The sequence below is a fragment of the Geotrypetes seraphini genome, chromosome 7, assembly GCF_902459505.1.
Source record: "Geotrypetes seraphini chromosome 7, aGeoSer1.1, whole genome shotgun sequence".
Classification (NCBI taxonomy): Eukaryota; Metazoa; Chordata; class Amphibia; order Gymnophiona; family Dermophiidae; genus Geotrypetes; species Geotrypetes seraphini.
This window is the reverse complement of record NC_047090.1, coordinates 110,277,951-110,292,637: the sequence shown is the minus strand read 5'-3', so window position 1 is coordinate 110,292,637 and position 14,687 is coordinate 110,277,951. Positions and strand designations below refer to the sequence as shown.

The window sequence follows — 14,687 nt, the reverse complement described above, 5'->3', positions numbered from 1 at the left end:
CTAGGACTTCCCCAATCAAACATAAAATCTAAAATACTTCCACTGATCTGGAGTAGATGGACTCACCCCGCTAAGTAAATCCTAGCCTAAGTTCTGAATTTCTTTAGTTTTGTCAGTGTAACTCATAAAACAGACTATTGTTAATTCCTCCCCATACATATCTGCACATTGAATCTTAAGAATAAACTTCCAATGTATCCACGATAAAATGCAGAATAAAATCGGTCTAAGAACACCTAAATTCATGGGGGGAAAAAAAGTTTTCCACCTCAGAAAAATGTAGCTTTTCTGCAACATATCTAAATACTTCTAGAGTACCAAGCCATTCTGTTTATTCAAAATTGCTGAACTGGCAAATCAATTGTTTGATTACAGAGACTAATACCAATGTAAGGGACAAACAAATAGCAAAGAAAATATTGGTTTCAAACGGGTATGGTTTTTCACTGTCATTTGTGGAGAACACGAGCCTAACAGCTGCATCTCCCTTTCATTAGTTGTTGCAATATATACTTTCTTGATGTGGTGACAAACAGCTTAACTTACTGGTCCTTACTGGTTACACAGATTGAAAAAAACATGTTATAATATTCAATAACACTGCGTAAAGAACTGTCTGAATTCAGATATATGGGAACAAATGATTCCACAGAATATGATGGAACAGATAAGATTATAAAAAAAGAAAAAAAAAAGAAGAAGGAGGTTTCCATCCCCTACCCTTCTAACATCCTCCTTACAACCAGGGCTGTGGTGTCAGTTGGTAAAAAATATACTGACTCCAGCTTCAATATAAAAATTTATCATTTTATATTTTAATATACATTTTTTGTTCAGGTTCCTTGTTCAGATTCAAATACATTTCATGGTTCATTAGTCCTAATTTTGAACATAAAAATATCATATGTTTCTATAATTAGTCAAATTTCTCTTACATGTACTAGGAGTTGGGGGTCAGACAGTAGAAAAATAAAGGAGTCGAGAGTCGAAGGTTTGCTGTACCACTGTCACAGCCCTGACTACAACATCCTCTCTTGACCTCTCATAAATGCTATTACAATGGCATGTCTCGCTTTGTTTCTTGTTCTTAATTACTATTTTAATAGGTCTATAATTGGTTTTTTATGTTGAATGTGTACAGCATTGAAACAAACTCCTACTTTAATGCTTTCTGAACTGTATTTTTCTTTTTTTTATTAAACATGAAATATGTACAAGGTATGAAGAGTTTTACAAGGCATTGTATTTTCTGGGGTGGATACCTGTTGGTACAGCTTGGCTATGCAATGGCACGTAGGGACACTAGCTTGTGATTATTTTATTTGCCCCTTATATAGATAACATAGTAACATAGTAAATGACAGCAAATAAAGACCCAAGTGGTCCATCCAGTCTGCCCAACCATACATGCGCCATAAATTAATTTAGTTTAAATGGTCCTTTTTCTTAGATATATCTGGGCCAGAAAACCAGAGCCCTGCCCAGTAGCCTGCTATTCCTGAAATATCTGCAATTATGTATGGAAATAAGTTAATATCCAGACCTCAGTACCTGGTTAATAATAACCAGATATTATCCTGTAATTTTTAACTAAATATTTAGGAAGATAACTAGTTAAGTCTAGGCTTGGTTACCTTAAGAACATAAGAACTGCCATCTCCGGATCAGACCTTCGGTCCATCAATTCTAGCGATCTGCACACGCAGAGGCCCAGCCAGGTGTACACCTGGCGTAATTTTAGTCACCCATATCCCTCTATGCCTCTCGTAAGGAGATGTGCATCTAGTCTGCTTTTAAATCCTAGAACGGTGGATTCCGCAATAACCTCCTCTGGGAGAGCATTCCAGGTGTCCACCACTCGTTGCGTGAAGCAGAACTTCCTGATATTTGTCCTGGACTTAAGGAGAGGTGGGCTTTTTTTCAACCAAATTTACGTTCTCTGAATTTTGTTTTATGACGACTAGTGCCTATATTTTAATTATTTCTTACATTTTACTATACTCCACTTGGGTTGATTATTAATGCTTAAAAATAAACAGTGCTAAATATTGGTGCTAAATAGTTAAATTCACCCCCCCCCCCTTTTGTACTTAACTGGTTAACTTTTAATTAGTAAAAGCTTTTAAATACCCATTTGGTTAATTCTTGAAATTACCCAGTAAAATCTTTTGAATCCATACTACCACATGCAATAGGCCCAATCCATTAAAACAGGATATAATAAAATTACAGTGGAACCTTGGTTTGCGAGCATAATTCGTTCCAGAAGCATGCTCGTAAACCAAAGTGCTCGTATATCAAAGCAACTTTCCCCATAGGAGTGAATGGAAACGCAGGCGATTCGTTCCACATCCCAAATCCTCCTCCCCCCCCCGCCAAAGGCCACTGGTGCGCTTCCACCCCACTACATCCCCAAAAGACCCCCCACCCCCGAGGCCACTGGCGCATTTCCACCCCATCCCTGGGAACCAGCTTCGCCCACCTCAACCTCGAGAACTGGCATTGCTCCCCCGCCTGTCTACCCACCTGCCTAAGCCTTTACCGCGATTGGACACCGACACGCAGCACCAACCCACAGGATGTGCCAGTGCCGAAAGAGCTTGCCGCTGATCTCTGTTGGGCTTTGAGCATCTGCGCATGCTCAAGGCCTTCTGGCTCCTGCTCTCGCCGAGATCCTCCTCCATGTATTTTCTATCCCATTGTCCCCAAAGAGCGTAGAACAGGTTACAGGTTAAACATACATAATATCAGCACAAGATTAGAATACAAATTTTCATCCTAGTTGGCACATATTAGGTGTGGTTATCCTTATGTGACACAGACTGGTTCAGTTATCAAATATACAATTCTTTGTAGTACATGGATGAAGGGCAGGGGGGGGGTCAGATGAAGAGGTATGTTTTATTGTTTTTCTGAAGTTGAGGAGATCTTCAAGAGATCTGATCTGCGATGGCAGTTGATTCCAGTGACTCGGTATGAAGTGGGAATAGGACAGTTGTTTGGCAGTTTGTAGTTGAAAGGCACAACCAGGGGGCGTTTTGAAGCAAATTTCATCCTAGGAGCGAAGGCACATACGGAGGAAGTTTAGCTATCACATATCCTGGTGCCATGTCATGCAAGGATTTGAACGCTAGCATCAGGGCCTTGAAGACACAACGTTTAGCTACAGGCAGCAAGTGAGCCAACGCTAGAGCCTGGGAGACAGGGTCACAGGCACGGAGGTTTTTTAGAAGCCCGATTGCTGCATTTTGAACATACTGGAACTGTCGTACATTCTTTGCCGTGAGACCAATGAATAGCGCATTTCACTAATCCATGCAGGAGAGTATTAGGGAATAGAATAGTTGGGCAAAGTCAGACTCTGAAAAGTAGTTCCTTATTTTTCAGAGTTGTTGCAGGTAGTAAAATGAGGAAGATACCACCTGAGAGATATGGTCGGAGAGCGACAGATTGCAGTCAAGGAGTGTTTCTAAGCTGTGCACTTGCTCTTTTGCAGTTAGAGTAGTTGAATTCCCAGCACAGTGAGGGATGGGCATGGTTTCAGCGTTCTTTGCGGATCCAAAGGAGTTCCATCTTGGAGGCATTTAGTTGAAGTTTATTGATGGACATCCAGTTTTTGATTTCCGAAAGGCAGTTTAGGAGTTTCTCAATCTGGGTGTCATGGGCTTCTCCTAGTGGTAGGTACAGTTGGATGTCATCCACGAAGGAGTGAATCTGTATTTGATATTTGCGGGTTATGTGTAGGACAGGTCTAATGTAGAGATTTGATTGGTTTCGGTTTTGATAGCATGTCATTGAGCAGAACATTTTGGGATCTGTTTTCCAGGAATGAGGACAGCCATTGTAGCACAACGTCTCGGATTCCAATTTCAGAGAGCCATTCAATGAGACGAGAATGGTCAATAGTGTCGAATGCCACATTGAAATCTAGAAGCACCAAAAGGACATCATTACCCTTGTTCATGAGTTTCCAGAAGTCATCGATTATGTCTAGATGGACGGTTTCAGTACTGTGGAATTTCCTGAATCCTGATTGGAAGGCAGATAGGGCTCCTTGTTTGTTGTTGAAGGAGAGTAATTGGTTTAACACTGTTTTCTCCAGGATCTTAGAGAGGAAGGGTAGGTTGGAGACAGATATAAAGTTGCTGGGCACATTAGGGTTGAGTGTTGGTTTTTTCCAAGATTGGTCTGATAACCGCCGACTTCCAGTTTGAGGGTACTATGCCTGTTTGTAGTGAGGTGTTAATGAGAAGAAGGATAGAGTCTACAAAGGTGTCTTTCACCGTCATTAGGAGATGTGGTGGACAGGGTTCCTGCTTGGAGCCAGAAGGATGAATTATGTCCAGTATTTCAGTAATGTCATCGCGGGAGACTGTATTGAAGTTAGTTAGGTTCCCAGTTGTGGTTTTAATTGTTTTATTAAAGTCACGAGGGGACAATGTCTGCAGCATGACAGAGTAAAGGTGAGACTGTATTTTGTCTACTGGGTCAGTGAAGTAGTCTGAGAGTGTTTCGCTGTCAAGTTCAGTGTTAAGGTACTGATTATCTCCTTGTGATGTTGCAAATATCTTTTTTGTTTTCAAAAGATTTTTTGATCTATTGGAGGCCTTTGATAGTTGTTCAGCATAGTACTTCTTTTTAGCCTCTAGGGTGGCTTTTTTATATTCTTCATGTAGTTCCTTCCATTTGAACCTGTCACTGGTTAAGTCTGGATTTGTACCATTTTCTTTCCGCTCGCCTTAGTTCTCTTTTCTTAGTTCTTAAGTCGTCAGTTAGCTAGGGGGAGGAATATTTGCGGGGGTAGTATTTGATTTTTTTTTGGATCGGGACTATCCTTTCATATAGGGTTTTTACCTCAGTATGCCAGTTCATGGCAGCTTCGTCACTATATTGAGAGTTTGAATTTGATGATCCTGTTAGGTTAGAAAGGCCTGTGGAGAGATTTTCCAGGTTGATTGCGTTGTTGTACATCATCTTATGTTGGGGTTGCTTCCTGGCTGATGGTTGCTTAGTTGTGTAGGTATGGTAGAATGTGATCAAATGGTGATCAGACCAGGGTACAGGTTTGGTGGTGCAGGTTGGGGTCTGTGTGTTGAGTAAAGTGTCTTTTTGAGTAAAGATTAGGTCTAGGACAGGGGTAGGCAATTCTTCTCTTCGAGAGCCGGAGCCAGTTCAAGCTTTCAGGATATCCACAATAAATATGCATGAGACAGATTTGCATCCCAAGGAGGTAGTGCATGCAAATCCATCTCATATATATTCATTGTGGATATCTTGAAAACCTGATCTGGCTCCGGCTCTCGAGGACCGAAATTGCCTACCCCTGGTCTAGGATGTAGCCCAAAGAGTGAGTTGGTGAGGAGACCATTTGTTGGAAGCCTAGGTCTGACAGCAAAGTGATGAAATCTGCTGGGGCTCCGATGTTGTGTACTCGTTGGATATTTGTGATACATTCATACTTTACATTTTTCAGGGTTGCATTTCAAAGTATCAGCACAGGAAAGCTCCACTTAAACTGAACTCAAAATAACAGAGGCAACTAGGCTGGAAAGCCTGAGAAAATTCAACCCTTTTGCTCCATAGGAGCAAAATCAAAGTGAGAACACACACTTTCTTTTAACTACCAACTGAATCCTCTGAAAAGATTCTGGCTAGTGCTGCTGTTTGAAGAATTTCAGAATACAAAAAGGAGATGACTTTAGGAACAATGCAGGAAATTACTAGGGAGAACCTTATATTTTATCCAAATGTCAACACCTTCCAGAACACTGTCATCTTAAATGCCAATATTTAACCTAATTAGTATTTGCTCTGCAGAATTCGTTTGTTTCTATTCACCATTTTCCAAAAGATGCAATACTGTGCTGTGCTCTCTGAAATAAAATGATGGTTTCTCAACTGTTTTCTTCGGTTTTTCAAAACATACACTACTAATAAATCTGAGAAAATAATTAAAATAAATTGGCTCTTCATGTAATCTACTACTAATCATGTATATAACGCTACTAGACATATGCAGCGCTGTACATCAAAACACAGAAGATTGTAAATTCATCTGAGCAGAGACTATCTTACAATTTCTAACTATGCATGATAAAATATCAGATGCTCAATATATCGAATCATTCTAAAGGCTTCTCGAATTGCATACTAGTTAAAAATTTGAGCTGAAATGGAAATGAAGGAGGAAGTGATGTCATCGGGAAAGATGGAAGCATAGTTTCTGTGCTCCATCTTTGGCCATAGCAAACCCTATAATTGGCAAAGACTCTTAGCTCATTCCCTGGTGGTTTTTTGTGAGTCCATACCTGGACACCATGGATGGCATTGAAGCTCCAATCTGATACTGAAGGGAGGGGGGGGCAGTGAAATCTACAGCGAAAGCAGGGAAGCACGGCCACGTGGAGCTGGTTTGATGGGGGAGGACAGAGCGGTCCCATCGTGCTCTGTGGCAGCTACCACCTCGATGGAAACTGATAAGGAGCACATGACCCGGCCTGACTCATCCATGAAAGCAGATCTCCGAGCTTGGGTGGAGTAACTGAAATTGCTGCAACAACATGCGGGTGTGGGGTTTGCCAGAGTCTGCAGATTATATGGATGCTAAGGAGGTGATGACTCGACTAGGCAGGTGGTGACTCCAGGATGACTCATTGGATCCACAGGTGGAAAGAACGCATAGGGCACTGGGACCCTGTGTGCAGAATCGTCCCTGAGATATCGTGGCGTATTTTCAGAGCTTTGCCCTGAAGGTATGGTTGCTGCAGAAGGCTCGGGCTCTGGGCAAGATGGAGTGGAATGAGATGCATATGGAGCTGTTCCAGGATTTGGCCACAGCGACTCTGCAGAGAAGACAGACTTTTCGGGAGGTGACCAAGGCGCTGACCCGAGCGAACTTAAGATATCAATGGACCTTCCCCTTTGGTTTGGTGATTACTATCAATGGAATGCATACCCGAGTGACTACGTTGTCTGTGGCCCAAGAGGTGCTGCAGAAGGCGGGAGTGGAGTGTTCGTCTACTGCCAAAGGAGACTTGCGGAACAGGCATGTGCACTAGCGGTTGGCAGAATTTCCCTGGCAGAGATCAGAGTGGCGGCGACGAGTGGACTCAACTCCTAAGACTTGAGACTTTATGTGCACCTTTGGCATGCTATTCTTTAAGTGTTATTTGGTGCAGTGAGTTGCTGGAGTGGTATGAGTGCAGGGGGGGGGGTCTTTTGCTTGAGTGCTGCGGGGTGTGGGGGGTCTGGCTTGGTAGCGATCTTTGGCCTGTATGGGTTGAAGGAGCGAATGTTTGTAATGGGAAAATAGAGTTGCTGTGGGAGCTGGGGAGGATGTGTGTTTGAGGGGTTCAGTGTGTTGGTGAGTGGTGGGATGGTGTCAGTTGGCCTCCTGGATGGGTTCTTCCTTCTGTGTACTTGGGAAAGCGCGGGGCTTCTCACGGGAGTTTGGGGAGAGAGGGATGGGGGGAATGGATTCTTGCTTGGCTGGGGATAAATGGGGGGAAGGCATTTAACAGTGGTCTCTCATAATGTGAGAGGTTTTAATTCTCCTTTGAAATGCAGGGCACTGTTTAAGGAATTGTGGAGATTGAAAGCTAACATTTGTTTTGTACAAGAGACCTATTTGAAAAAGGCACATGAAAAGCATGTGGTAGATCCCCACTTTCCAGAACAGTACTAGGCTTCAGCTACAGAAGGTAGAAGAAAGGGGGAGGGGGCATCGGGATTCTGTTTACAAAAGGTTTGGGGTTTGAGCTTAAATGCAAGATAAGTGATCCTGAGGGCAGGTATCTGCTGTTGATCAGAGATCTTCAGGGAAAGCTGGTTACCCTAGCCAACCTCTATGTCCTGAATGAGCAGCAGGGAGGGTTTTTGCGGAATTGTTTGCTGTTTATTGTTAAGAGTAAGGGGGGTTACCTGATTTTGGGTGTGGACTTTAATCTTACTAGGGCTCCTCATTTGGATAACTCGGGCTCTGGGGCTAGCTATCATAGCAAGAATCGGAAAGACTTTGGGAAATTTCTGGAAGAGTTAAACGTGGTGGTAGCTAAACCCTAGAGGTAGAGATTACACTTTTTTTCACAGGTCCATCAGTCTTATTCACGCATTATTTGTTTAAGGAGAAAATGTTGCTTGACTCGGTGCACAAGGTGGGCATTGAGTCTATAACCTGGTCAGATCATGTTCCGGTGTGGGTCAAGGTGTGTAGAACAGAGGAGGACCTGGGGCTTCGCTACTGGCATTTTAATGATAGCGTGCTTGCGGACCCAGATCTGGCTGAGCAGATTCGGGGGGAGGGAGGGGGGATAACTTTATTCTTAATGATGGTGGGGAGGTGTCACCAGAGGTGGGGTGGGAAGGGATGAAAGCTACAGTTTGGGGAAAAATTATATCCTTAGCCTTCTATCGCTTGAAATGCAAGAGGGCGGAGCAGGTTCACTTGGCTCAAGAATTGGGAATATTGGAAGAGGAGCATAAGCGGGTGCCTTGGGATGGTGAGTTGCTGGGATGGTTAAAGCTGGTCTGCAATAAATTGCAAGGTCTGGCCATGGAGGATTTGGAATTTAAGTTGTGGTTGCTGAAACAGCAGCTCTTTAAATTTGGGGATAAAACTAGTCAGCTGCTGGCCCATAGGGCTGTGGAAATGGAGAACACAGAATAATATCCATCACAAATAAGGTCGGGAGAGAGGGCGCTCCATACCAAAACCTCAGAGATTAGGGACCAATTTGTCAAGTATTATTGGTCTCTCTATAATCCAGACCAGGGACTGCTGGGGGTAAAGGTAGATGGGTACTTGTAATAGGTGCAGTTTCCGAGGGTCTCTGAGGAAGATGTGAGGCGTTTCAATCGGCCAATTACGGGAATAGAAATTTGGCAGGCATTGAGTTCCATGAAGAGTAGGAAGGCTCCGGGATTAGATGGGTTCTCAGAGGGGTTTTATAAGCATTATCAGGATCTGCTCATTCTGCCATTGGTGAGATTTGTGAACTCATTGGAGGTGGGATCCCCTCTACCATATTTTATGAAAATAGTAGGGATTACAATTCTCTTGAAGGAAGGCAAGGATCGGACTCACTGTGCCTCTTATCTGCCCCAAGTATGTAGACCATCCAGATGAGCTTCCCAGCCCAGCACTGAAACATTTGTGGTTAAGAGTTTTTGATACTTAGGGGGCTGGAAAGGTAGACCATTAGTAAGAATGTGTACTACATGCCACCATTGGAGTAAAAATAAACTAAACTAAAACTTAGCTTTATAAACCGGATCACCTCCAAACAAGGAGCTCAATTTGGTTAACAGTATTTAAAAAATCAAAATGAAGGGAAGGAAAAAAATCCAGTGAGTGAGAAAAGACACAGCTAGGAAAGATTTCTAAGGTGATTAGAAAACAAAATTGTTTTTAAAGCTTTACGAAAAAGTTGAAACGAACTGGAGATCCTTAGGATATGAGGGACTCCATTTCATAATTCTGTTAATTTGAAAATAAAGGATTGGCTGAGGAAGTGATGTAGATCCAGGGTCTCATGTAATCAGAGCAGACAGGGATCCCTTGGTCTGGGACCACTGGGCTGAGAGTTCACTGTGGGATTCTGAAATGAAGATGTGCATATAGGGTCATGTGAACTTTTGATACCATGTGACTGAGAAGGCATTATTATCTGGGTTGCAGAAGTGTATTTGAGGTTAGATATTGTCCAGTACAGGTGAATGAGATTAGTCTACTCTGTCTGAGCAGAAAACCTCAACCCTAAGTTGTATCCAAGGGAGCTCCTATGAACTCTAAGGTTTGTGATGGATGTAGATGTGACTTTTGGTTACTGGCAAACCCTATCAAGCAAACCTTTCAATTTATAGCACTCTGAGCTGTTTGCAATGATGAGGCCTTGATCAACCAGTTGTATAAATAGGAAAATACATGAAACCCCCATGTGTGAAGGGTTGTCAATAATGTATTAATAACCTAAAGTTTGTTAACCAGGTCGAGTCCCCTTGGAGAATGATCCGGTATACAAGACTGAATATTAGATTAGAACAGAGGCCAGACTGAATAGTAAGACTTTGTACTGAAAATGCCAAGATCCTATAAGGAAGCAGAGGTACTTCCTGAGCACAGGTAGGATGGAAATGTGAGTGTATGCTTCTTTTAGATCTAGAGAGCAAAACGATTTGCCCTTTTCTAGTAGGGGCTTTAAGGAGACTAGTGTTGAAAATGAAGAACTGAAGGTCCCAAGAGCTGATGTTGGGCAGGAAGGCACACGCACATAAGCAGTTTGAGTAGTACTAAAGTTTTAAAGTGACAGTACATTTCGGTGCATGTTCATGCCGGGCTCCTTGGATGATATCGCCATATGTGAAAATATACTGTTTGCTTGTCCTCAGACAATAAAGATATTTCAACTAAAAAAATACTGATCTAGTTTTTAACGAGTGGAATATAGATGACTATTTTCCAACCTACACAATCCATACAAAATTATCCTCTTCCATTCTAGGAGATTATTGTTAAAATCATTACCAACACAGTTGACTGATGACTTAATGGGTTCTTCCAAAATAAGTTGAATGGATTGTTATCAATTGAAACCCTTTCTAATTAGTAAAATCTATGAACCAGCAAGGTGATAAGTCTGTCATAAATTTTCAGCACCTTTTAGTTAGAAGGTATATAGTGCTATAGTCAAATATTTTATAACCATTATTTTGAACGCCAATAAACAGGCAAATGACACACAATATGTTATGCTGAGCAGTAACAAACACCTTACTTTTAGTGTCCAGCTGTGCACGGTACTTTTCAAATCCCTTGAGTCGAATGCGATCTCCCAAGAGCTGAAGAAACTCTTCAAAGGCTGTTCCTGCAGACTCATTATTGTACATCTCCTCCTCTGTGCTCTGCCCTGCTTTGCAGTACATGATCCCTACTTTTAGCTGATAGCTAAGCTGTAAGACAAAAACCACATTTTTATAACCTATTTTGTGAAGTAGCTTTTGAGAATTAGAGCTTACTTATTTGCCACATCCCTGATTGAGCTTTAAAATATTTCATCACTAAATTGTACTGAAATTTTAACACTGCAGTTTGACCACCTTGGAGGCTCAGTGGTAGCATTGTACGCTGCCACACAAGGAATGCATATAATTCCTGGTTTCAAAGAAGTCCCATCCACCACCTGATATCTAGACACTAATCTACACTGAATGGGAAAAAAGGCCTCAGTAAACCAGGCCTGTATGAGCTACATTAAGGACCCACAATTATTTGAGAGATTGATTGATTAGATATGAAGTGCTGTCCAATTCAAGAAAAATGTTTTTGACTCAATTCAATTTTGTCAACTGAATCGATTTTTCAATTTAATACAATTTGATTCGCTTTCAATGACGGACAGTTAGACATTTGAGAGTAGAGTAAATACAAAACACAGGAGATCACAGACTTTAAGCAACATGGAATAGAACAAACATCTTAACAGGTTTCAGATATCTGGTTGACAATAAGAACTGGAAAATGTAATTCAAGTTTTAAAGCTATGTCATACACTGGATGTTCCTATCTTTGACATAATACTCGATGCTGTTATGTGGAAGGGATAGGGACTAGAGATCTCAAGGGGGTGGCGTTGAGGGGGAAAATTGAAAAGTTTGAACTGCTGTTATTCATATGTCTATGTCACTGATGCCTTGTCAATAAACTTAAAAAGCTATGTCATTGAAAGTGAATCTAATCATATCACATCGAAAAATCAATTCAATTGGTAAAATCGAATTAAAAGTTTTTCCTCCGATTCAGACAGCACTACTTTCTAGGGCTGCACAGGATTCTACCCTATGCTCTGGCCCCTGAGATAATGGTTGCCTTGAGACTAACACATGGGATGTCCCTACTGTACATTGCCACCAAGAGTACTGGCAGTGTGAACAGTATTCAAGGTTCCAAGGTCCACTGCCAAAGATCCAAGATTATTTAAACAGATTACCAATCAGAATTAAGCTTTTTAAATAAACAAGCTCTTGCCATACAAATTATAGTGTGCTTTTGATTAATTTTCTTCTTGTACCACTATCATTATTCCTCAATTCATTCCACAACTGTGAACCGGTTGAATTTTACTTTAGTTTACTAAGTAAAATAACAATCTGTACAAGAATAAAGTGTTTAGAAGGTGTTATGCCAAGTATAGCATTCACAATAGCATTTGTGTTTTTCTCCTCAAAAGACATTTTCTTCCAGAAGCTGTTACACAAGCACAGAAAAGATTTTGTCCTTCAAACCACACAGCCACAGGTTTTATAACCAGTGGAATATTAATTGCTCACCCTCATTTCCCTTCTCTAACAGGTGTTACATTCTAAGCCCCATTAACATAAAATCCTTTTTTACGATCTCTACATAACAGAAATTAAAACAACAGCTTAAGTAGAATCTATTTATCTCTCATTCCAGAAAACTGAAAAGTTCCCACTAATGCGGCAGCATTCCAACTTACCCAAGTTTCAGAATAGGGAAATCATGTTTGACGAATTTACTTCAATTTTTTGAGAACCGTGAACAAACAAATTGATAGTGGAGAACCGGTGAACATAATATACTTGGACTCCCAGAAAGCGTTTGACAAGGTTCCACATGAAAGACTTCTCAGGAAACTACAAACCATGGAATAGAGGGAGATATACTAAGATGGATAGGCAAATGGTTGGAGAACAGAAAGCAGAGAGTGGGCATAAATGGGAAGTTCTCAGACTGGGAGAAAGTAGTGCCCCAGGGCTCGGTACTTGGGCCCATCTTATTTAATATTTTCATCAATGACCTAGAAGAAGGAACATCCAGTGAGATCATCAAGTTTGCAGATGACACAATCATGTCGGGCAATCAGATTGCAGAAGGATATCAAGGAACTCCAGAGTGACTTATGTCACTTAGAGAAATGGGCGGAGAAATGGCAGACGAAGTTTAATGTGGAAAAGTGCAAAGTAATGCATTTAGGTAGAAAGAACAAGGAACACGAGTATAGAATGTCAGGTGCAACTCTGGGTAAGAGTGAACAAGAAAAGGACCTGGGTGTACTGATAGATAGGACTCTGAAACTGTCAGCATGATGCGCAGCAGCAACAAAGAAAGCAAATAGAATGTTAGGCATGATAAAGAAAGGAATCACGAGTAGATGGAGAAAGTTATAATGCCGCTTTATAGAGCAATGGTCAGACCACACTTGGAATACTGTGTCCAACATTGGTCTCCCAACCTAAAGGAGGATATAAAACTGCTGGAGAGGGTGCAGAGATGAGCAATGAAGCTAATAAAAGGTATGGAGAACTTGGAATACGAGGAATGACTTAAGAAACTGGGATTGTTCTCCCTTGAGAAAAGGAGACTGCGAGGGGTTATGATAGAGACTTTCAAAATACTGAAAGGAATCGACAAAATAGAGCAGGAAAAAAAAAATATTTACAATGTCCAATGTGACACGGACAAGAGGACATGGACTGAAGCTAAGGGGGGACAAGTCCAGTACAAATATCAGGAAGTTCTGCTTCATGCAACGAGTGGTGGACACTTGGAATACTCTCCCAGAGGAGGTTATTGCGGAATCCACCGTTCTAGGATTTAAAAGCAAACTAGATGTACATCTCCTTACGAGAGGGATAGAGGGATATGGGTGACTAAAATTACACCAGGTGTACACCTCCGCATGTGCGGATCGCCAGACTCGATGGACCAAAGGTCTGATCTGGAGATGGCAGTTCTTATGTTCTTATGTGATAAAGTGGAAGCTGTTTCAAAATCATTAGATAATATAATTTGGAGAATAAAAATAGAAATTAAAAAATTTAAGATAATATTTAAGGATCTCTAATTCAGAACTGAGTAAAGCATGTTGTGAAGAAACAAAATACAGAATATGTGCGACAAGTGATTAAGACAGCATTTTTTGGCTAGATAATACCTAAATGTAGGCTTTCATGCAAGCTTCTCTAAATAGAACCATGGATACCCATTACAATGCTTGCATTTCGCAAGGCTTAACTCTTCATTAATAATGCCATACAATTCCACTCATTCATCTACAATGTTATTTTCTTCCAAAGGGGTTTGGTAAAGCCTGGAAGTTTCCTTATCTCTTTATTAATGAATAAGATCTATTTTTACAGGTGTTAATATAGATGGCATCTATTAGGTTATACAAAGAAAAAATAGGCATGTTAATTATAAAAAGAAATTAGGTTCTTACCTTGATAATATATTTTCAGTAGATAGGGATAGTATGCTGAACCAAGGGTCTTGCATTCGCTCCCACAAGTACATTGATGGAGATACTGATCACTGTTTTCAGTACCTTTTCCTTCTCCCTGCTGCCCCTAGTCAGTTAGTTTCAAAGCCGGTGACAGTCCTACAGGACAGAACAGGAGAAGGAGAATGGGGAGAACCTACCCCTAGAAATAAATACTCAAGGATTAGGGCCCGAATATATCCCTTATTCACTCAAAAACAAGCCCCACATGGACAAACGATACACACACCCAGCAACACTACTTACTTACAACCCACAACATTCACATTCCCCAAAGAGAAAGGGAAAAAGGAAAAAGAAAAGAAGTGGAGAAAAAGGCCTAAGTTCAGCTTCATCTGGCCAAAAAAAACTCCACTCCTACAAAAGCTGTTTATGTGTAAATGCTGAAAA

At 41.2% G+C, this 14,687-nt stretch overlaps 1 protein-coding gene across 12 annotated transcripts in view; it reads right to left on the bottom strand.

The window, feature by feature from the left end:
* Positions 1-14,687, bottom strand: part of SIPA1L1 (signal induced proliferation associated 1 like 1) — a 484,222-nt gene that overhangs the window by 162,577 nt on the left and 306,958 nt on the right. For all 12 annotated transcript variants that reach the window (XR_004540063.1, XM_033951213.1, XM_033951214.1 and 9 more), the window contains one exon: positions 10,773-10,947. Coding sequence is in view for 11 of the 12 variants with exons in the window: in XM_033951213.1 (XP_033807104.1) it covers positions 10,773-10,947 (175 nt within the window). In the remaining variant the exon portion in view is untranslated. The remainder of the gene's footprint in view (positions 1-10,772; positions 10,948-14,687) is intronic.